A 23,224-nucleotide genomic window follows, 5' to 3' on the forward strand; every position below is an offset into this window, starting at 1 on the left:
TGATGTTGTTTATTTAAATCATAGCCATCCACATGCATATAGTTAGCAAACCCAATACATACAATGCAAAAGCCTTGTCACCTACTGAAATCATTGCATAATATATTTCCAAATGATTGTATTTTATTTACTAATAGAGTCACAATATTTTTCTGCAACATTAAGTATTCCTAGTGGAAAGGCATAACAAGTGTCGAATGTCGATTATAACTGGAAACTTATTCTAATCTAACCTAAATCGAAATGTAATTAGGCCATGACCAACCTTGTAGCACTATGAAAAGGAGACCCCTCATATGTTGTGCATGTGAGCTTTATTTTTGATATTAAATTTATCCCCATTACCTATCACAAGTCCTTCAATGATAGGTGTCAGAAATGAGTCAAAATCTCGCAATCAATCTCCGCGGTCTTCTCCCCTGCCCTACTCTTAATACGGATTCCCTGATTCGAGCGCAAAAAGACATGAATACCCTTCAATGCCAAGTTTTTTTTTTTTTTTTTTGGTTCGGCTGCGCAAATTGTCCTCACATAAACACAGACAGCTATATCATTAATAAGAATATTAGTATAAGCAATTGGAAACTTCAAGAATTGCAGCACTCCGTCTAGGAGCAGAAAATGCGGCATTCGGTAAAAATAAGATCATCATCCAAATATTTTCGAACGGCACAAATTATAAAATATAAATAAAAGCAAATATCAAATACTAATTGGTATGTCTATCCAAAAACAAGTTCAAAGTGGGCTGATCACCGAAATTTAGCGGGGGCACTAAAAATAGGCCTACGGAGCTGACCTGGGCAAAAAAAAAAAAAGGCCCAATCAAAATCTGGCCGAATCTGAAAAATTTTACAAGTAGCCCAATTCGGCCCAGTTTGTTCTAAGATCTTTGATATATATATATATATATATATATAAACATGCCACCAATGTGTTGAGCCTAGTAAACTATTGGGGCAACAAAACAAAGGCAAAAAAAAAAATGCATCCTAATTCTAGAAAGCGTCAACAAGCAATGCTTTAATTTTCATTTGAATTTTGAGCTTAACATAGCTTCTTTTTTTTATTATTTTTTTTTGTACAACGGCAGCTCACACTCTACGGGTGTAAATGCAATCAAAAAAATTCGAAAACAACAAAGCAGTTAAAGCACCCGGCACTGTGTCATGCCTCCTCCAAATAAAACTACCAGAATGGTGAGCTTAACAGAGCTTTGGCCACTGTTGGTTTTATTGCCAAGCAAAGAAAAAATCGGGCATGGTGGGTGGGCTTGGGACTGGCTCTGCAAAACTGGATCAGTCTGGGCAAAAATTTAAGCCTGATGGTTTGACTAGATCGGGTCTGGGCACAGCCATTGAACCTAACTTCTACAATAAAATCCAAATTATCGATATATAATCTATAAAGATGTAAGAATATATATGTGTGTGTGTGTTTAAGGTGTTTACATTATATCTCAACAATTTAGCTGGCGGTCAAAAGAAAGCACAGTGTGGATTAAGTTTGTTAGAATCAAAGCAATCATGTGACCCTTGCTAAGATTGGGTAGAGTTTGGCCGTGAAATCATATTAAGAAAGGAGAGCCAGGTTGAACAAATAAAATTCTATCATGATATGGATGAGCTAGTTGAAAGTTCAATTTTAGGCCATTGATCGGTAGAAGACCGAGATGATCGTCCGGGTCTCAAAATTTTAGAATATGTAAAAATTGTTGGTTAGCAAGGATTAGCTAATTTTTTGTCCAGACTAGATAAGAGATTAAAACTGTGATGGTATGGTCACATGAGATAAATGCATTTTTATCTTTTATGGTATACTTGATCCAATGATAACTCGCATATCGCACGAGCTATATGCTAATTCCAGTCTAAAATATTGTGCCAACTAGACTTACCTTGACGCAGTTTGGGCAGGGGGAGACCTCGACTTACAACTAGAATAGCGGCAATTTACTATTTAAATTATATCTGTCTGTTAGTTAAACAGTCCGGGAGATTAAAAAGCCCAAACGCCATGATTCCACTTGTTCTAGATTAAATCCTCGTTTAACTAAAAGGAATATGAGGGAAGTGACAAAAGAAATAGGTTGGCAGCGCTAGTAAAATAAATAAAAAAATAACTAAAATAGTCGGCTGGTTGGGAACCGCGTCAGGTGTTGAATGTACACAGCCGCCAAGGGAAGTTGAAAGATGCGTTCCTTCTCCAGTACGCAACTGAAGAAACTGGCAAATGGAGTGGGTTGTTTTTTATTATTTTCTAGCCATCTACGTGGCAAATTTTTAGAATAAAATAATATGACAAATCTGGATTTGTTTATTTTTAAGAAATAATGATACTTTTTGTTATAACGTGTATTATCTGTCATGAGCTGGACATAACTATATAAAATGTCAGATGGCATCGTAGCTGGACACAACTATATAAAATTATTTTTTATATAGACCTTTTTGGACAGGAAAGGGCATCGAACCACCGCAACTTGCAGGGATCATTCGTTCAAAGCATTTCCCATGCAAACATAATTATTGCTATCTGCCAAAAACCATCCACCTACCAGTGCCACGTGATGGATGCCGGTTCTGTCTCCTTTTTTTTACTTTTTTCTGCAGCATTTCCGCGTGCCATCTTCATGTCAACAGTAGGGCATGTTCCTTGGGATCTTTATACATAGGCTTTGAATGATCCGTAGTGCCTCACTGCTTTCCGTTCTTTTTGAGTGTCGTCGAGAGTTCCGTCCTCCTCTGACAGTCTCAAAAAATGGCAATGATCCTGAATGCCTTTGTGGGAAGATACGTCAACAAGCTTTCAGAATTTATAGAGGAAGAGATGTCCATGATGCTAGGCGTGAAGGATGAGCTACTGAAGCTTTTGAGAAGGATGGAGAGGATAAGAGGCTTTCTCGAATCTGCAGAGCGGAAGAGGCATGCAGATCGGAATATCAATACATGGGTGACGGAGTTGAAAGATATCATGTATGATGCGGATGATATCATCGACCTCTGTATGATCGAGGGCAGGAGATTGTTGGAAGATCATACGTCTAAATCAGCGGTACGCCATCCCTCATGTTTATTTTCTTGCTTTAGCTGTATCAAGTCTCGGCATGAAATTGGTAGCAAAATTAGAAAACTTAATGATAGGCTAAAAGAGATTGCAGAAGATATATCAATATTGTCTAAACTAGAACGCACTGAAAAAGATGATCAAGTGAGCAGAGTAAATCATCGTCAGACTTTTCCTACTGGGGTCGAGTCTGATATTGTAGGGACACAAATTGAAGAGGCTACCCAGAGTCTCGTGGAGTCGTTAATTAAAGAAGATAATAAAAAATACCGAATTTTGGGGATTGTTGGGATGGGTGGAATAGGCAAGACGACTCTTGCTTCTAATATCTACAAGGACAAAAGGATAGAAGACAACTTTCCTATACGAGTATGGGTGTATGTTTCTCACAAGTTTTCAGACATAAAATTGCTGAGAGAGATAATTAGGGGTGCGGGTGGAAATTATGGGGAGGCTGAAACCAAGGCAGAGCTCGTACGCCTTCTTCACTCTGCACTTTTGAAAAGATTCTTTATTGTATTAGATGATGTATGGAGGACAGATGTATGGGAGGATTTGATGTATGGGAGGATTTGCTTAGGCGTCCTCTTGAAAGTGCAAGAGCTAATGGTAGGATAGTGATCACCACTCGAGATACAAATGTGACTAGAAATATGAGAGCAGAGATCCACCAAGTTGATAAAATGGATAATGACAGTGGCTGGAAATTGTTTCGCAAGAAGGTCTTTGGTGATGATGATGAGGAGGGGGAGGAGGAGATCTCTAGATTAAAAGAAATTGGGGTTCAAATTGTTGAAAAATGTGACGGTCTTCCTCTTGCAATCAAAGTTATTGCAGGGGTTTTAAGGTCGATGGATAGAAGCACCATAGAATGGAATAAGGTTCGCAAAAGTGATGTCTGGTCCATGAGCCAACTTCATGAAGAACTCCCTGGAGCTCTATTTTTGAGTTATGAAAATTTACCATCTGATCTCAAACAGTGTTTTCTTTATTGCTCGTTGTTTCCTGAGGACTCTGAAATGAATCGCGAGGATCTGATTCGTTACTGGGTGGTCGAAGGTTTTATACAACCAGCACAAAAGGATACACTTATGGAAGATTTAGCAGAGAACTGTTATAGAGAGTTAATTGGGAGGAACCTTTTACATGGTGATGACACTTGGTGCGCAATGCATGATCTGCTACGTTCCCTTGCTCTCTTTTTGACACGTGATGAGAGCATTTTTCTTGGCGGCGAGCGATCACCTAACATAAACCCCTTGACTAAAATTCGACGCTTGTCAATGTTGAATGCGGAGCAGAGAGTGGAAGTCCCTGATGCAATAAAACAACAAAAGTGCTTGAGGACTCTAATGCTCCGAAGTAGTCCCAGGGCAAAGATGATAGAGAATGAACTTTTTGAGAGACTGCAGTTTTTACGAATCATAACGATAAACGACGCGGAAATTGAGAGGCTTCCAGACTCTATAGGAGATCTTTTGCACCTGAGACATTTAGATCTTGATCGGACGAACATCAGTAATTTGCCAGAGTCCATCGGATGCCTTGTAAACCTGCAGATATTGAAGCTTTCGGGTTGTAAGTCCTTGCATGCTCTCCCCAAGGCCATTACAAAATTGTGTAATCTAAGATGCCTTCGTCTCGGAGGAGGAACTCCATTGAGTCATGTACCAAAGGGGCTGCGTAAATTAAAACATCTTAACAAACTTGAAGGATTTGTGGTCGGCACGCAAAATGACGAGGGATGCGATCTGGAGGAGCTACAATCTCTGTCCCAGCTGAGATTCCTGTCGATAATCAATTTGGAGAGGGCACAACCAGTGGGAGCTCCGGTACTCGCAAACACCCACTCTCTGAGGACACTGATTTTGATTTCTAACCCACCTGAAGATGCGGAAGAAGCAATTGCAACTCAGAGAATTGAGGAGATTTACAATGAGCTCTCTCCTCAATCCACTGACTTAGAAAGACTTGAAATCTATTCCTTCTTTGGTACTGGATTTCCCAGCTGGATGATGTCACTTTCTTTGGATGTCTCTTTTCCTAACCTGACATCCATACAACTCTGTGATTGTAAATCATGTCCGCAGCTTCCTCCATTGGGCCTGCTACCCCAGCTGAAATCCCTTTGCATTAACAGAATAGATGCAACCAAAACCATCGGACCTGAATTTCTTGGCCCCCGTGCATCAGCAGGAGCAGGGACTACATTTCCCAAGCTTGAAGAGCTGAAATTTTACTGGATGGACAACTGGGAAGAATGGTCGTTTGGTATGGTGGAGAGGGTTGGTGAAGAAAGAAGAGGAGCCCCCAAGTTGTTGCCTCGTCTCAAGAAGCTGCAACTTTTTCAGTGTCCCAAGTTGAGAGCTCTTTCAGAAGGACTACGGCATGCCACCAGTTTACAGGAATTGGATATCGACGATGCTTGCAACCTAATAGAAATCGACAACCTCCCCTCATTGAAGTCTCTGAAAATAGAAGGTTGTCCGAGGTTGGAGCACGTGGAGAATGTTGATAAGTTGCAATATCTAGACCTAGACGTGGAGACATCCGCCACCACCGATGCTGATGGAGAGACAGAGCACGTCCCACAGTGGTTACTGGAGCTACTTCAAAATGCGCCAGCTGCTCTACAAAATTTAAAAAAGTTTGATCTGATCTGCAGCTTACCACTCCTTAAGACCTTCCTCAAGGACGGCCCCAACTGGCCCATCATTCAGCGGATCCCCCACGTCAGGATCGAACATTATGGCGACGAATTGTCATTTATTGAGTATACCAAAGACCCTCCCGCCTTCAAAACCCATGTGGTGGAATCAGAAGAATCAATGGATTGATAAAGCAAGTGTCCGGAAGCATCCTCTCTTCATCGAGGTGATTTCTCCTTCCATTACTTTTTTGTTTGTTTGTTTGTTTGTTTCTATTTTTATTCACTCAAGCACCTTTAAACTCCTTGGCTGTTATGTCGCTAATCTTATGGTAATCTTATCCTTCCCTAGATACCACTGCTCGTGCTTCCTTCTCGAGGACAGCGGATCACTGGCTGCTCGGCAGTTTCCCTATCTTTCGCTTCATGTTGCCCCCCCCCCCCCCCTCTGATTTAAACCTTCTGTTGGGTTTTATTTTGCCTTCTGTAATTTCTGTTTTCTGGTGCTTTTGATGCATTTGTAATTTCTATTTCCTCTTGTTTTAATGACATGATCATTTGCTGGAGCCTGGAGTGTAACTTTTAGAATTTATATGAAATCAATCATCATTTCTCTCAAACTCTCTGTCGATGCTTGTTTCTCCTTAATCTTGGAGACCAGCTTGAATTCCTAAATTTTGATACGATTATTCCAGCAGAAATTGCTTAGCCTATGATTGTTTTGCGATTGAAGATTGGTCGCATTTGAAAGAGCCTGTCAATGTTACAGCAGATGGGGAGATTCAAGCAATCAAATTACCTCATCTATCAGATCTTTTGCTAGGCCATCAATGGTGGTGGTTTCTTACACCTGGTAGGTCAGGAAACCTTCGAGAAGTGATGCCGTGGTACGATGCTGTACATGGTGGATGGGAATGCGTTGGAAGCAAATGCATGAGGACGGATGGGCATACAAATTTTTGTGTTCATCATTGTCCTTTGATTGTGTGTGAATGGATAAACATAAAATCATTCTAAAACGTCCTACTTTTTTTTTATAGTCAACTAAACTTATAAAAATTATTTTCAGAAATTAACTTTTTAAAAAATTATTCTGATGAAAAAATATTTTTTCTACAAACCAAACGTATCCTTAGAGTTTTTTCGCTCTCCCAACGTCTCATCTTGATTGCAAAATTGGAGAAATTATTACATGATTAGACCGAGTGGACCGGTGCAACAGTCACTCGCGGCATTACATCAGGGACTCGGAGTATAAAGTGTTAAACAGAAGCCATGAGTCTGAGCTTCGTTACTTGGCTCCCATTTGATCATGGATTCCCCCTCACCTATCCCGTAGAGTCGTGGCCATTCTTTTCACTTACATGGACTGGCATATTATATGTACCATGCACAAGAAAAATCTTTCGATTCATATCCTATCTTATAAAAAAGAGCCACTCATTGTGTGTGTGGCATAAAAGGAATTGTACGGGGGCAAGATAATTTTTTTTAAAAAAGATTTCAACAGTGCTACTAGCCAAGTAGGCAGAGGGCTTTATAACAGTAGTAGAAAAATAAGAGGCGGCAATTAATCTACGTTCACTTATTACATTTACATATCCTGATATCCACCATAATGTAGATTTTTTTAAAAAGCATAACGACTGATGCTATGAATCTTGTGCATTAAATAATTTTATTATGAATGTAACCGTGTTCACCTATTCTGTTCTCAGAATCACGTGCCATTGTGAGGTACCACGCGGCCAAGTATACGGGCCGTGGGCCGAACCATTTGGGCGGGACGCGGGAGGAGAGGAGAAGGCCCGGGCGGTTGTGGTGAGATATTTGAGGCCCAGGCCGCCGTGGCGAGGCTTGACGAGCTGTTCGAAGCCTATGAGCGTCAGCTCTCCAAGACCAAGTACTCGGCCGGCGACAAATTCACGCTGGCCAACCTGACCCCCCTCCCGGCCTTGCCCTATGTGGTGGAGAATGGTATCGCGGCCCACCTTTCCAACAAAAAGAAGCGTGAAGGCCTGGTGGGCCGACATCACCAGCCGGTCTGCATGGAAGAAGATGACGGCATTCTGGAGTCGCAAGGCATTAAGCTACCCTCCCAGAGGACCAAGGTGGGACTTGGGCGTTATGATGAAGTTAGTGAGTGTCCTAAAAGCTAGTCTTTGGTCATGTGTGGGATGCATGTGAGACCGGGGCGCGTGAGAGAGGTCTGGAATCGAACAAACTAAGATGGTTATGATGTTTTAGATAGTTGCAGTTGCTTTGGACTGTCTCCCCTTGGGTTTCTGTTGTTACCGTTTCATCACTTCGATGAAATGATCAGTTCATCTCCCAGTTCATGAGATGAATGCATTTGTTTGTAACTTATGTCACCAGAACTCCTATTCTCTGGGTATTTACAGATGAGCCTTTTTGAGATCCATATATAGACGTGATTAAACTTGTGATAAAATCAGACACAGGGATTTCCTCATGAAACTACCGTCATTAGAATGATGTTACAACGTTGTGATGGAAATGAACACATTAGGGGCTCGTTTGGTTCGCGGGAAGTATTTTCCCTCCTAGGAATATGATTTCTGGGAATCAGATTCCTAGGAAGAGGATACCTAGGAAAGTACTTTTGGCATGTTTGGTTAACCATGGGAAAGTGACAAATTTCCAAAGTGCTTATGTTTGGTTGACCATCCACTTTCCTAGGAAAGTTAAGTATAATTCCTATTATGCCCTTAATAAAAATTAGGTCTTTAATGCCTCTTTAATGCTTCTTTAATGCTGAAGGGTCTTTTTGGGAAAAAATAAAAAAGGAGTGATTCCCACCTCATGGGAAAGTAACTTTCCCATGTTTCTCATGGGAAAGACTTTCCCATGAAATGTGGGAATCATATTCCCATGGGAATACAACTTTCCCATCTCTCTCCTTTGAAAACTCCAACCAAACAAGAGGCATTTCATTACTTTCCCGTTGACCACACTTTCCCCCCTCCTTTTCCTGCGAACCAAACGAGCCCTAGGCATCAAGAAGTGGGAGCAACCAGGGATGAAGTTACGGACATTTTGTTGAAGCAAGCCGATCTTAAACTTATGTCTGAGGGCCAGCAATCAAACTTTTTGAAAATATAACAATATATAGGTCAAATATAACAATAAAAGGAACAGTAGGGAATTAATATAAAAAAAAGTACGTAGTCTTTAGTTGAATCCACTGATTTAGTATCTTGGAAGAGAACTCTTCAGTCCGTTGCAGAATCAGAATTTAGTGAAGCAATCTTTCTGATCAAAATCTATTGGAGTTATGAAGGCTTGCTGAATTTTCCGTACCGTCCTCGCAGCAGGAGAAAAGACAAAAAGCTCTGATGTCATCCAATTTTTTTCAGTAATTAACATGTGATTGCAGGGTGTTTTTTTTGGTTTTTTTTAGAGCCCGTCCTCGTAGAGGCCGGTTATTAAGACAGCTTTTTTTGTTCTTTTTCAGCAAAACAGCAGGAACCATCGGCGACTGTCATTGATGAATTAAACAAAACCAAGAGAAGAAAAGATAAATAAAGTAGGAAGAAAGAGAAAATAAAAGGATGAGGATCTCTGCAAAACCTAAGATCTCATCATAAAAAAAAAATAAATTAAAAATTATTATTTGGATCTCTCAGCTGTGCAAATACCTAAGATCTACTTGGTAACTAAGTTCTCACAAGATCTCACCCAAAAAAATATAGCTATATAGATATTTAAAATTTATTCAGTATATAATAGATGTGGAATTAAATATATGCCTAGATTCTAGTAGTCCCATCACCCCCATCAATCCTACCATGACCACCTTTCCAAAACAAAGGAAACATATCCAACACCTCCCCACCTACAGATGCAGCAGCTATGCACCGCCGTAGCCCTTCCACGAACTTTCTACCAGTGAGTACAATTTACAACAGAGCAAGAAAAAGCAGAGGGAAGATGAAAGTAATCCAAAAGCACCCAAACTCTAGCTTGATCTCCCAGATTAGTCAGTGGTGTAAGTACAGTATCAGGCCTTTGCTGTGGATGTTTTCTTCTAGAACACCTAGCTGCTCGCGGCCTTTCCCTTTAACCCCTAGGCAAGTCTCCAGCCCAATCACAGATAAGTCTTCACTTTTCAAAGGTGACATGATCTGCCATAGAAGGTTAACAAAGGGACACAGCACTCCACCATTGTTCAAGAACCTGTAAATTAAAAAAAGAACGAACCAAGAACAACCCTGGACTCCCACTTTCTCATCCATCTAATCTTCCATCCACCCTTTCAATCACCCAACAATGTAAAGAACAACAAAAAAATCAACTTCTCTTATAGTGGAATATACTTGTTTCCATTATTATACATGGCTATGTAGCAGCAAATAAAAAGGTGGAGTAAGCTGCTGCATTTTCTAATTTGAGGATGCCATGTGTGTTAATCTCTGCACTTCTGTTATAAGTCCGCTTTGGAGAAGACGGGCTGATAAGTGATCTTCCATAGGCAATAGGCAGAGCTATTATCTTCTTTGCTTTGCTGACATAAGCCCTCTTTGTGAAGTTATTATAGTCATTTGCTTCAATCTCATCAAGGATCTGCCGGTACAATAACAGAGAAGCCCACACCTGCAACAGGCAATGCACGAGTGTTGTTTTCTTTTTATTTTTTTTGGGTCGGTTGTAAATATTAAAGGAAGAACGGTGAGTGATCAGTGGGCTAATTCCTACCTTTTATGGTATCGGATGTAACCGGTCTATGTTTTTTACTAGTACAAGTGCCTGAAGGCAGCTCTGTTTAATGAGACTAAAGGCTTCACAAGACAAGTCTCTGTAACAATGGCATCACAAGGATTCTTCAAAAAAAAAAAAAAAAAAAAGGCTACATCGCATGGTTGGTGACTAGTGTTTTGAACAGATGGCTAAGATATCATTTAACATAACTTTCATCTTTTCTATTTTTATAAAATATAAATAAAATTTTATTTCTATTTATTTTCTCATTTAATTGCAATGTAAAAAGATAAATGTGTTTAATATATTTGATTTTTTTACAAAATAAATATACCAATGGTGATAGGCACAACGATGTTTGCAACGAAGGTAGCGGAGATAGATATCATATTGATAGCAGATATGATGGTGATAGCGGCAATGGTGTGGTGGAGGTGAGATAGTGGTGGTGGCGGTAGCGACGATGGTGATAGTGATAAGGGCACCAACATTGCGATAAAGGTGATGGTTATGGTATTGGTAGTGTGATGGTGATGGAGATAAATGGCTATATAGTGCTCGTAGTATGACGAAAGTGGCGATGATGATAACAACAACGATGGCGGCAACGAGGGTGGCAATGACAATAAAAATAGTAGGGGGTGATGGAAGGACCGGTATTGATGGTGGTACAGATCATGAATTTCTTATTTTTAGATATAATAAAAATAATTTTTAAAAATAAAAAATGAAGACAATACTATCAAATATGTTTGTATCTTGGTTTCTATAATTTTAATTTTAAAATATAAATAAGAAAAAAATGATACTAAACAAGCCTAAGTCTATTATTTTTCTTTTCAAAATTGGCTTTTTTTCATATTTGATTTCAGTGGAGAGGAATCATCGAATGATGCGCACTACAATGACGAATGAAAGTTCATATTTGGTTTCAATGGAGAGAAATCATCTCACTGATTGATGAGCATTACAAAAGCGAAGGAAAGAAGGAAAAAGAAATTGATTTACCGGCCACCTACTAGCTCGACTGAGCTCGGGCACACCTTTCTCTGCTTCCTGGAAGAACACCCTTGCTCTCTTAATCTGGCTCTTCATGAAGCTTCTCCATCTGTTGATCACCTTCCCATTAAACACATCTTCATCTGAAAGGCCGCCTTGCGCTAGCTCCTCCTGTGGCAGATAAATCCTGCCTCAAATTGCACTGAGGAAATATTCATCAATAAGCAGAAGAAACGGAAACATTTACAGCATTTTTTTCTGGAATTCTGCATACAGAGTTTGATATTAGAGGAGAATTGAAAATAATAAGTATAAGATGAAAAACAACACTTGTGGATTTTCACTTACTCTTCTCCTACATCCTTGAGTATATTGGTGAGCTGGTTTGCTATTCCTAAAGCCAAAGCAGCACTGTATACGCTCTCTGCTGTTGCCTTGGACTCTGCATCAATACCCATTACAGGAACACTCATTAGTCCAACAGTCCCAGTTAAATAATAATAATACAGATAGAGCTCATCAAAGTTCTTGTATCTCGACTTCTTGAGGTCCATCTGCGTCCCTTCAATCATGTCCTTGAATGGCTGAAATGTGCAAAGAAAGAATCTGGATCAGCAATCAATGAAGAAATTGGTATAATATTGCTAGCATCCTTTATTTTTTTTGGTATAATATTGCTATTATCACTCAAAGTAGAGTTCCATGCATGCATCAATAATATATGTTTAATGTGCTTATCAATTGGCTGAAAATTAAACTGGAAATGTTAAAGTGGTAGGCAAAATGTTTTTTTGCTAATTGTATAAGCAATGTGAACTTGGAGGCTTTATTGAGAGATGTAAATATGTAGATGTTCCTTGAGATAATTGATTGGCATCAAGACAAAAAGAAGTGAAATACTGAACTTCAACATTCTCAAGCCTCAAAAAAGTACTTCTTTTGGCCACAGGAAAATTGGTTGAATGTCATGCATAAGGACTCCTGACTGTCATGAGCGCCAAAGAAATATCAAGGCCACTGATTCAGAATCGATTAATTAAACAAAAGTTGCTTGAGTTCTACTTAGAACACCAGTTATGGACCAGAATAAGTGCGATCAACTGGAAATCCAAAAACAATGGCTCGCTCAGTAATAAAATGGAAAAGAGTTAAAAGCATAAGCGAATGAAATCCTGGAGAAAAATAATGGCAGTACACTATCATAACATAGTGTGCTTACCTGAAGGGTGAAGAGCCCAGCTTCCAGTTTTCAATTATAACGCTCCTCTTCATCCATCTATGAAAATAAGATGACCAGATGTCAGGCTTCACCTTAAATAATAAGATGAAGCAAACTCTATGTTGAGATGAGGTAGCAATCTCCAAGTCATCCAATTCAAGTCTAGGAAGTTTGTTCAGCCTCAGTTTTAACTCCTGTCAGATTACCTACAAATTATAGCAGTTGATCATATGTCGGAGGCAACAAGTTATAACATCAATTGCAAGAAATCAAACTCGAGGAATAAAGATTCTACAGAGAAGTCAGCAAGATATCAGAATTTTACCTCATATAGGTTTCCATCAGTTAGTCTATATTTTCACATTCATTTTCTTCTATATTTTCACATTCGTTTTCTACAAATTTACTTAACAATCTCTCCCTTTTTGAAACTCACACAATGGCACCAGATGGAAAATTACCAAATACAAGGACATAAGATAAAGTGAATAAATAAAAATGGTGAAAACTAAGCACCAGGGTGATGACCGAATTTAATCAAATTTCTAAATGCTAATCAATAAATCTCTTATGGCAAATAAGTCAAAGAATTTAAAAGCAGATCAAGCTACAGATCAATTGATTCAGTTCCTCTTGGTTAACTAGCAAAGAAACAAAACAAGTGTACAAAATGTTACTTTTTTATTAACTCAAACTTTGTCCCCCTGCCATGCTCCACAGATGAACTGCTATGCCAAAAGAACTAGCTGAAGGTATGAGCAGGTAGGGGTGCAGGAATACGGAACATTGGTCCTAGAAAATAGCAGGAAGCTAACCTAAGCATTTAAATAACTCAGTACTAATTTGATTCAACAGAACAACTAATTTGATTGCATTCAACAAGGTAAGAAAAGAAGAGGTGGCCCGGAGTGATTGAAATTAGCAACTTAGATGATATCATGTACAATAGCTACTAGCATAAGCACCAGAAGGCATGGGAGCATGGTAGTGGAAATTGGTGAATGGGCAGCATTGAGGTGGAAACTCCCTGAAACAAGGGGATAGAATAAAGGAGGCCTAGTGCACGAGGCTCCTATCACTGCGGGGTTTGGGGAAAATCAGATGTACACAACTCTGCCCTCACAAGCAAAGAGGTTGTTTCCATGTTTCGTACCTGTGACAACTAGGTCATAATTGAGCAACCTTACTATTGTGCCAAGGCTCGCCCTCAAACAAGACAATAAAATGCTGCTTGTAAAAAAAAAGTGTAAAAGACAAATAACTTCAGCAGGAAACCTTATCCCAGCTCTACAAGGTTAGCTTTATCAACCACAATACGATCAACCACAGCCTGAGAGTGTATTATAAGGCACTTGGCCTACATCAAACACCTATAAACCAGTATTTTCACATCCAGAGCAACGTGTGTTCTTTCTAAAGTTTCAATATACAATGAGGAGAATCCTCCAACATGAAACAAAAACACTCTCCATAACTACAAAAATATATGTGTGTGTGTGCATGTGCATGTATGTATATATATATATATATATCTGAATTTGTTAGTAAGTGAATATCTATCTAATGCAGGAGCTCGCAATAATAGGCAAAAATGTGCTCAATATCAATCTAATGCAGGAGCTTGCAATAATGGACTTGAGTGATATAATCTAACAAAATCAAGCAGGTTGCCCCATTATTGCGAGCTCCTGCATTAGATTATATCACTTAAGTCCAATATAATATCAACATGGCCTGTTGGCCGAGAGGGAGCCAAAAATGTCAATCAATATCAACTCCCCTTTTTTAGTATTGTTCATTTTCATTAAAAAAATTATGCTTTAGCATTCAAAACAATAATATGTGTAAAAATTTGTGAATTGGGAGCAAAATAAATTTGCTCTTTACCAATTGATTTAAACATTGCTTAATCCTAATTCCTTTTGTCATATCAATGTGCTATCTGTTATTTGTTTTTTAGTCTGTTATCCTCTCTCATGTCTCAATTACTATTCTCCATGTTATACACAGAGAACTCTTATCGGTTCATACACATATCAAACTACATAATAGGCTGGTAGAGCAATTTTGGAAAAAACATTATCTAACATCTTGGTAACTCTTAATTGAGATGTGAAGTGAACTTTGTATGACTATTTCGGAAAAAATATTGATTGACAGGTTTGTGGTTTCAAGTATTAATTTTAAGTTAATAAAAAGTGGTTTCCTATTTTATTAATAAAACTTGTTCATTATATATATACAGGATCTTTACACGAGCTTTCCACGTGACAAAAAAAAAGAAGATAGACATCTAAAAGATTATTAAAAAAATGGTAAAGATTTTTGAAGTTGGAGAAACTTTCGGTGGTGGTTGCAAATATAATATGAGATTAGAGATAAGAAAGATCAAATTTTATGAATGTCTTAAAATAAAATAGCATTGCATTCGATTTAGCATGTGAGACTAATATCACTCTCTGTGTATTGGCATGCAAAAGAGAAAATTTTACTTGTAATGAGCAGGTCGAATGTATTCCATGTCAGCAGCCAATATCCAGAAATAGGTTTATCCAATTCTATCATTATTTGTTATTTGCATCATTCTAATTATAGAAAATTCATGTTATACTGAAAATACTAAGATATTAAGTTTTAGCACCGCTCAAGAAGATCATCTCCTACAGCATTGGCGGAGGTTGTGAAATTATACGACTAAATTTTGTGGGTAGATATGTTTGCTAATCGAATGTAGCGATTAGCTTGCGAGCATATGGCTAATGGTATACTATTATCTCCAGAATCGCTTGTGTGTTAGGTTACAAGTATTACAGTTTAGTAGAGGGTTTATTCTTCTATGGTTGTTATCCAATTTTTCTAATTTTACAGCTGCATAAAGGTTTTAAGTCAGCGCTTGAACACTGTAGAAATCTCACACGAATCATGGACAAAACAATTCAGCGAGTAACATGCAAATCTCACACAACAAATCACCAATTAATGTGGTTAATTTCTTTAATGTGAAGCACCAACTTGAAAAATGAGTTATGACAAAGCAATGCACCATCTTTGTGATCTTCGTGTAAAAGTCTGCACGCGTGCTGCAGTCTTTTCTCCCTTATCTTTCTCTGTCAACGCAGCCATGACAGCACATGCGAAGCAAGTTGTCTTCTAACTTGGTTGCTAAGAGAAACCAACCAAGATGTGACCTGCTTCGCATCATGCATGAAACCGGTCGTGCATTCCAACCAAAAACAGCGGACAATGGCCAGAGTTCTCAAATCCTTCATCATTCTTCCAAATATTCATTAAAGATCCAAGCCAGACACAGAAAACATTCTCCTTTACCCTTTCACACCCTCGGCCCCGGGAAAAGAAAAAAAAAGAAAAAACAAAAGAAACTCTCTCAAACATCCCTTAAAAAGAACGTTTACCTGAACCTAAAGAAAAGCAACTCGAGTTACAGTTGTAAATCCCAATCTATCCTTGATAATTGGCTAATAAAGAAAGAAAGGAATGGGGTTTCCATCACTTTAAGTCAAGATTAACATGAGCTAATCTTGTATCTCTCTGAAGCTAATGTTGTAGCTTTGGGTTTTTGTTTCTGTTTTTTTGTGTGTGTGTGTGTGTGTGTGTGTTTGCCCCTTACCACTTACCAGTATTCATTTTAGAATTCTAACTGTTAACTTCAAATGCTTAAATTCGGCCTGGAATTCGGGATCGTACCTTTGAAGCAATCGCAGACATCAAATATGTTATATTACTCGCGACTATCTTAAATTATGAGACGTAGGGCAAGAAATTATACTATCACGAGCGATAGAATTGTAACCCAACGTAAGAGTCTTGGTCTTAGAATCGCATCGCTAATGGAGAGCAAGGTGGACGGGATGAGCGATGCGTACGACAACTTCGTAGCGGCGGCGACGCGGGTCCTCCAGGCCAACGAGGCCGCTGGCGGGCGGCGGACAGTGGCGACGGAGGTGGCGCTCGAGAACTTCAAGAATCGGTGGGAGGTGTTCAAGGCGACGTGCGATCGGGTGGAGGAGATCGTGGAGGAGGCGAGGCGGAGGATCGCGCCGGAGTACGTGGTGGATGTGGCGGGCGGTATGGCGCCGGCGGCTGCCGTGGGGGCGGCGAGGGTTCCTCCGTTCAGCGTGCCCCAACTGGAGCAGGCGCTCCATGTGGTCCACTCGATGGCGGCGGATCTCCGGCAAGCATCGGGCGGCAGCGCCGCTCCCTCCGCCGCCGTCCCTCCCTCTGATGCCGTACCGCCATCTGAAGAGAAGGATGAATAAATGATTCCTGCCAAGTATGAATAGATGATTTGAGGATGTAAATTTTTTAGCAAAGATTTGAGAAAAAAGTTTGTTTTCTTACAAAGAAGATTTGAGAATAAAGTTTTATATGAATTATTGAATGTATGAAATTCTTCTTGCATTGGGATTCCCCAACATTAAAATTAATGATAACTACAGTCAAATGCTATGCTGCACCACAAGATTCACTGCCTCCATCCTGCCCATATCCTCTCTTGCCATCTCTGGATGAAGAATGGAGTAATAGTAGTATTAGTTGATAATTACAGTTGATTACTATTGAAAAAAATGCTACAATACTCAGTTCCCCTGTTTCATTGAAAGCCTATGAACCATACCAATCATCTCTCTTGCTAAGGAGGGTGAGAAAGCAGGATCTAAATCTTTTGTTTGAAGTTGGATCTAAAATTAGAGAGCTGGCATTCAGAATAGATTTGGAGCCTTTGTATCCAATTTCCATTCAAAAAATGATTATAAATGGATTATCTAGAGTTTTCCTATCAGGCTATCAGCAAAATATATTTTGGGAAGTGTCTAGGCCAGACTAGTGAAATAATTAATGATTGGTTAAATGAACATTTTGCCCTTCTCTCCTTCTAAAAAATGTTCTTTTCATCCTTTGACAAGCACTAATGCATGAGGCGACAAGCAACTACTAAATAATGCAACTCATAAGTTGAATTCTTTAAGATGACATCAAACTTATGTTGTGCAAGTTAATTAATGAGATTTATCATTTTGTTTTTATGTAATGATAATGATAGTACAAATACATGCGCCGGCTTTAGGCTGTTGAGAAATGAATAAAAAACAAATGAATAATAAGACAAAGTAACCATGCACTCAATGCCAACAAATCATGCTTCTTAACATTTATATCACTAGAGAGGTAGATAAATATCAAATTATCTATTCAATATTTTATAATGAACTCTTCTGAAAAAAGAAGGTCCAACTCTTTGTTGATTGTCTGGTTGTCCTCAGACAACCAAGGACCTTTTGATAATTCTACATACTTTTTAATGTTAAGAGAATGACAGGTCAGAAGACACCCGGGATTTTGCTGGAAAAGTCTCTCTCAATTTTTTTTTTCGTTTTTCTTTCCTTTTTGTTTGGTAGATAAGAAAGAAGCCTACCAAAGAATCAAATAAAGAAAGAAGTAACGTATCAGCATTCATTTCATAATAGTCGCACTTGGACCCATATAAATGATATAATAATGGAGAGAGAAGGGACCAAGAAGCATACAGCAGAATACCGGGAAGGCGTACCTATCAATGTCATTATTATGTATCCTTAAGATACAGGTTATTTCTCACATATTGCATGTGCCCTGATACTAATTAAACTAAGGGCATAAGCATCAAAATTATTACCCGAGTCTTGAAATAATATGAAAGAAACTTGTATCAGCTTCCATGCTGGAAATGGAGAAACTTGCTTCAAACTTTGATCGCATTTTGCACAAAATAATGGAAGCAAGAATACTCCACAACGAACGAGACCAGGTCTGGGAGCAGTCATGGATTAAGAGATAACCAGTTGATTACTGATATCCTATTGAACTTTCTAGACACTGCATAACCCAATCTGTCCTGCTGCAGCAAGATCCTTTTCTGTTTTCATTTTCAAGAGAGCCATCTCTTGGAGAAGAATGCTGCAAACAGTCTATAGTTTCTTCCACGGCTGCGACATATTATTCTGACTTATTATTCCAGAATGCATCTTTGCCAAATAAACTCGCTTGATCAAGGTGATTCTCCTGGCATTTTGTTCCACAGATTAACTTGACGAGTTTGCATTGAATGATTTTTCTGAAGTTTAGAGCGTCGCTGTTTGCCAATGCCTCTAACATTGTCCAGACCTTTTGTTAGCAATTCCTGAACTCCCAAGCTTCTTCATTATACTTCCCAGCTCATTATCAGACCTCCAGATTGTCCTGGTAGCATTTTATTTTTTTAGGCCTCGCCATCTGATACAAACTCAGCATGCTCCCTATATGGCACAAAAATCTGGATGGTATAAAATAGATAGGATCCATTTGCAGAAGATCACGTAAAACAATGGATGGAGAAATTACCAAGAGTAATAATATCGGATAGTTCAAAGTTACAGCAATCGCAACACTATCTCACTGTACATTCATCACATTATACATAGGATACTGGGGGCATCCATGAACAAGCCACCAGAGCACATAACAGAGCAATTATCGACTTTCCTAAGATGATGGTTCTTAACAAAAATTATAATCCAGCTGATAAGTTCCCAGAAGGACCAGCATGATAACTTTGCCAAGATTTTGATCCAGCATCATGCTTGTTGCTCTATTTATTGTGTTTAGGTACATTCTCCAGAGAGAAATTAGGATGAAGTATTTAGAGTAATAAGATTCTCTTGAAGTTTAGCGACCTGAGCCTGTAATTTTGAACTAACGTAAGAACCATATCCTAGTAAAGAATTAGTAAAGCATACGCAACATCTTGAAACCTAACATTCATTAGGAAGTGTTGGTCCATTTTCCAAAAACAAAAGATGGAGAATATTAACCTTGAATGATTTGGAGCGACGAATTGATGGATCAAGCTGCAAAGCGGTTGAATATGCCTTCTCTGCAGCATTCCATTCTCCCATTGCCAAGAATGCATCGCCTTGGCATATATAGGCCTACATGATTATACAGATAAGCATCACCATAATTTATCCCCTAACTAAAATTCAATGTGAGAAATCCAAGATGCACGAGCAGAAAACTTATTTTCAGATTAAAAGACATTTTTTTTAGCTTTAATCCTAAACGACGGCTTTAATGGAAATATTCTTTTAATGCAGCCACAGTGTGATAATTATCTTTAGGCACACCAAAATGACCTTTTCCCTGGTACAGAGGCCAGGAGCACTTGAACAACATGGTATGATTATTAGCTGTAGTTATGGCTGTTTCAATAAATAATGAAGCATAGAGATGAAATCAATTTTATTCTTCCCTTAAACTAGAAAGAAATTGTATATTACTGCATTGCATGGCATGCTCAGTGGTACTGCTGTCGGTGAAAAGAATGCAAGATTGAATAAAATCCCACAAATCATTTTTTTTTTTGCTTCTGTAAGGTTGAGTTACAAGGATTTTACCTTTCCCTCAATAAACTATTGATTTTTATAAATCCGAAGGGTTTTTCACACATTTTTCTGCTCAGAAGAGAAAAATACATGGTGGGTGAGATGCAGGGAAAAGCATATATATGGAACTCTGTTCAGAACCAAAACTGCAATGCCACTATGTCATGCATTTAAATTCCTGGAATAAAATTAAACACCCATCACAAAGAATTCTAACCTGCTTAGCCAAACATTATGAAAAAAGACCATATGCAGAATACACCTTGATAAAGCATTCTTGCCTTATAATCCAAACATTCTCGCCCCAGTGTCATAAAGTGAGCTGAAGTTCGTGTGGCTAGAAAGCAACCATGTAAAAGGTAACCAGCACCCCACTTTGCAACTAGTTAGGTTATCCAATCCCCTTACTTCTAATAGGATTAAGTGGATAAATGCACTTTGGAAAGGCTATAGAACTAATGTTGGGTGAAAGCGCACTTAAAACTAAATGGTAAAATGGTCAAAAATGGGTCTGTTCCAACCTAAATGGCAAAAATACCAAAAAGAAAAGTAAGTGGAAAAAAGGCCAAAAATGAATAAGTGTGTTTAGATAAAAAGACAGATTGGCTAGGGGCTCTTAACCTAGGGTAGGGTGCAAGCAAACTCAAACTAAGTGGCAAAAAGGCCAAAAATGAGGGTGTTCCAAACTCAACCTCAATGGCAAAAAGACCAAAACTAAAACTAAATGGGATAAAAGACAAAAATGCATGAGTTGTTTACTAGATTGAGGTGGCAAACCAAAGAGAACAATCAACCAAATGGCAAAACCACTCTTTAAGCAGCAAGTTACTGGATTTAACTCGATCTGCTTGGAAGCATTCTAAGATCAGGGCCGATCAAATCACATATTATCTTAAGAAAAGAGTTCCAATTCTAAGGAATAATTAGACCTGCATGTCATGTAAACAAACTCTCCTCCCTTGATAACCATAGATGGGGCATAAAGCAAACCCTAAGCAAAACCCTCAACACATTGTTACCATAGCTAATAATAGTCACCACCTTGCTATACCACAAAGGTCTAACTAAAACATTATTGTGGCAAAACTTTGCAGTGTGACTTGATCTCTGTTAAACCCTTGATGGCAGTATGTTCAGAATTTAGTAATTCATTGCTGTACCTATTTAGAATGGAATAAATAGTTATTCAATGAAAATTGATACTATATTTCTTAAGCATGCTTCAGTATGTTTGTATATTAACTCTCATTTTCTTTAGTTCCATGTTCTGGAGTGCCCTCATATTTATTTCCATACTGAAGAACTAAGATAACTTTTCTGCCTTTAGGCCAAGTTGGCTGCAAGATGGGCAAGACATTTTGGCTCAGAACAGGCAAAATGCATTCCAAAACTGAACCTAGAATACATAGTAAAAGGACTGAAAGGAGTTCTGCATAAAACTACATAAATGTCTGTAAACTCATTTTTGAAATTTTACTTAGCATTAAAGTTCTAAGGTGAATGTATGAAAATTCTGCTTTCAGCTTCATGGTGGGAATGTGGATTTCCTATGATTCTTCATGATATGATGAAGGGAACAGGAAGATGAGAAAAGTTGAAGCACATTTTTTTCTCTTCTAGGGGTTAAAGAATTGCATTTCAAAGTTATCCACTTCCACATTTTTTTTTTCAAATATTCTTTCCAAATTACTAACACATTCATGCCAAAACTTCTGCTACAGTATTTGAAATAAGTTAATACTATCTCACTAGAATTGATGGTATCATATACCATAAGCTCAATTCCAGGAATCATGCAATAGGTTAAGATGACAAATTTTAAGTTTTCTTTTTGGGCTGTTGATTTTTTAAAATTATAGTAATAGCTAAATCCTGAAATTGTTTTCAATGAGATCAGGTTGTTCATACGTTTTACAATTTACTGCTACATAATCGTTCAAACTTCTATACTATCATTATGTTTCAGTCAATACCTGAGGATATTTGGGATCTATCCTAGATGCTTCATTGGCATCATCAAGAGCACCAGCATTGTCGCCGATAGCTAATCTTGCAGATGACCTGGATAGCACCATTGAAAAATAAAAGGGGAACTCCCTCAGTTCTCATGACAGCATAACTCTTCCAGTATAATTCATATTGAAAGAAAACATAAAGAGCAGCTAATTTTTCAAGAAGCAACCAGAAAGCTTTGTTCTTTCAGTAATAAATCATCAGAAACCTACTAAAGTATAGTAAACAAACAATGCCATTATCTTGTTCTGATTCTAGTGAACACAAAACCTGCTTTTGTATATAAAATGCAAACCTCCGGAAGGTTCGAGACCTAGGGCCTGCAACCACAAACCACATAGTAGATCCGAAATTAGATTTTTTTTTTCCTTACGCGTTCTTCTAATTAATCTAAAGTAAACCCAAGACTATGATTTTCATCATAATGCTCATAAAGATCTTTTTTCTATACATGTATGCAGGTTAACATAGCGAATTGTACCTGGGAGAGAAGGGCTTCGGCCTCGGCGGCATTCCCCTTCTCGAGCTCTCTCTCTCCCTTTTTCCTGAGGGTGAGCACCTCCAGACTCCTCTGGGGATCAAAGGCGGAGCCGCAGAGATCGGCCAGGAGCTGAGCGGCGCGAGCGGCGGTACCGCAGTGGCCGACCAGGGAGCCGGCGGGGAGGACGGCGAGGTTGGGCCCGGCGCCACATCTGCCAAGGCAGCCGCAAGAGGTGACAGCGACCCCCGTGGGCGCAAGGGCGGAGAGCACCGCCAGAATCTCCCTCGACCCCTGCCGCCCACAGCTCCGGTTCACACATACCCTTATCTCCACCTTCTCCGCCGCCGCCGCCGCCCTCCGCCGCCGCCATGAGGCCGGCGATGCGGTTTGGAAACCGTAGCTGCTTAGACTTACCGCCATGTCTCAGCTTGGTCAGCCACGAGCTGAAGGGAAGACACTTATCTCTAACCAAGGCTGCAAATGGGTCGGGTCGGGCCAGACCCGTGTAGGTCCAACCCTATCGAAATTTTACGGCCCGCGGGCTGGGTAGGGTTCTAAAATTGGACCCAAACTATTTTTTGGGGCGGATCTAGGTTTACTGAATCTGGATCCGACCCAACCCGACCCATTATTTTTTGGGTCTATTTCGGGTTTACTGAATC

At 39.1% G+C, this 23,224-nt stretch overlaps 2 protein-coding genes and 2 pseudogenes across 2 annotated transcripts; 2 read left to right on the forward strand and 2 right to left on the reverse strand.

Moving 5' to 3' along the window:
- The first annotated feature begins 2,577 nt into the window (after positions 1–2,577).
- LOC103718661 lies at positions 2,578–6,333 on the forward strand (annotated as a pseudogene).
- Positions 6,334–10,014: 3,681 nt separating this feature from the next.
- Positions 10,015–12,027, reverse strand: LOC103718652 (annotated as a pseudogene).
- A 4,471-nt stretch (positions 12,028–16,498) lies between these two features.
- LOC103718644 (mediator of RNA polymerase II transcription subunit 32-like) lies at positions 16,499–16,927 on the forward strand. The gene has a single exon (XM_008807562.1). It carries the CDS (start codon positions 16,499–16,501, stop codon positions 16,925–16,927), a length of 429 nt encoding a protein of 142 aa, XP_008805784.1.
- Positions 16,928–18,967: 2,040 nt separating this feature from the next.
- LOC103718635 (small glutamine-rich tetratricopeptide repeat-containing protein 2) lies at positions 18,968–23,016 on the reverse strand. The gene is made up of 5 exons (XM_008807551.4): positions 22,563–23,016; positions 22,352–22,401; positions 22,042–22,129; positions 19,499–19,615; positions 18,968–19,366 (listed from the first exon to the last, which is right to left on the reverse strand). Exons 1-5 carry the CDS (start codon positions 22,980–22,982, stop codon positions 19,313–19,315), a joined length of 729 nt encoding a protein of 242 aa, XP_008805773.1. The 5' UTR covers positions 22,983–23,016; the 3' UTR covers positions 18,968–19,312.
- Positions 23,017–23,224: the final 208 nt, after the last annotated feature.

The sequence above is a fragment of the Phoenix dactylifera genome, chromosome 17 (assembly GCF_009389715.1).
Source record: "Phoenix dactylifera cultivar Barhee BC4 chromosome 17, palm_55x_up_171113_PBpolish2nd_filt_p, whole genome shotgun sequence".
Taxonomy (NCBI): domain Eukaryota; kingdom Viridiplantae; phylum Streptophyta; class Magnoliopsida; order Arecales; family Arecaceae; genus Phoenix; species Phoenix dactylifera.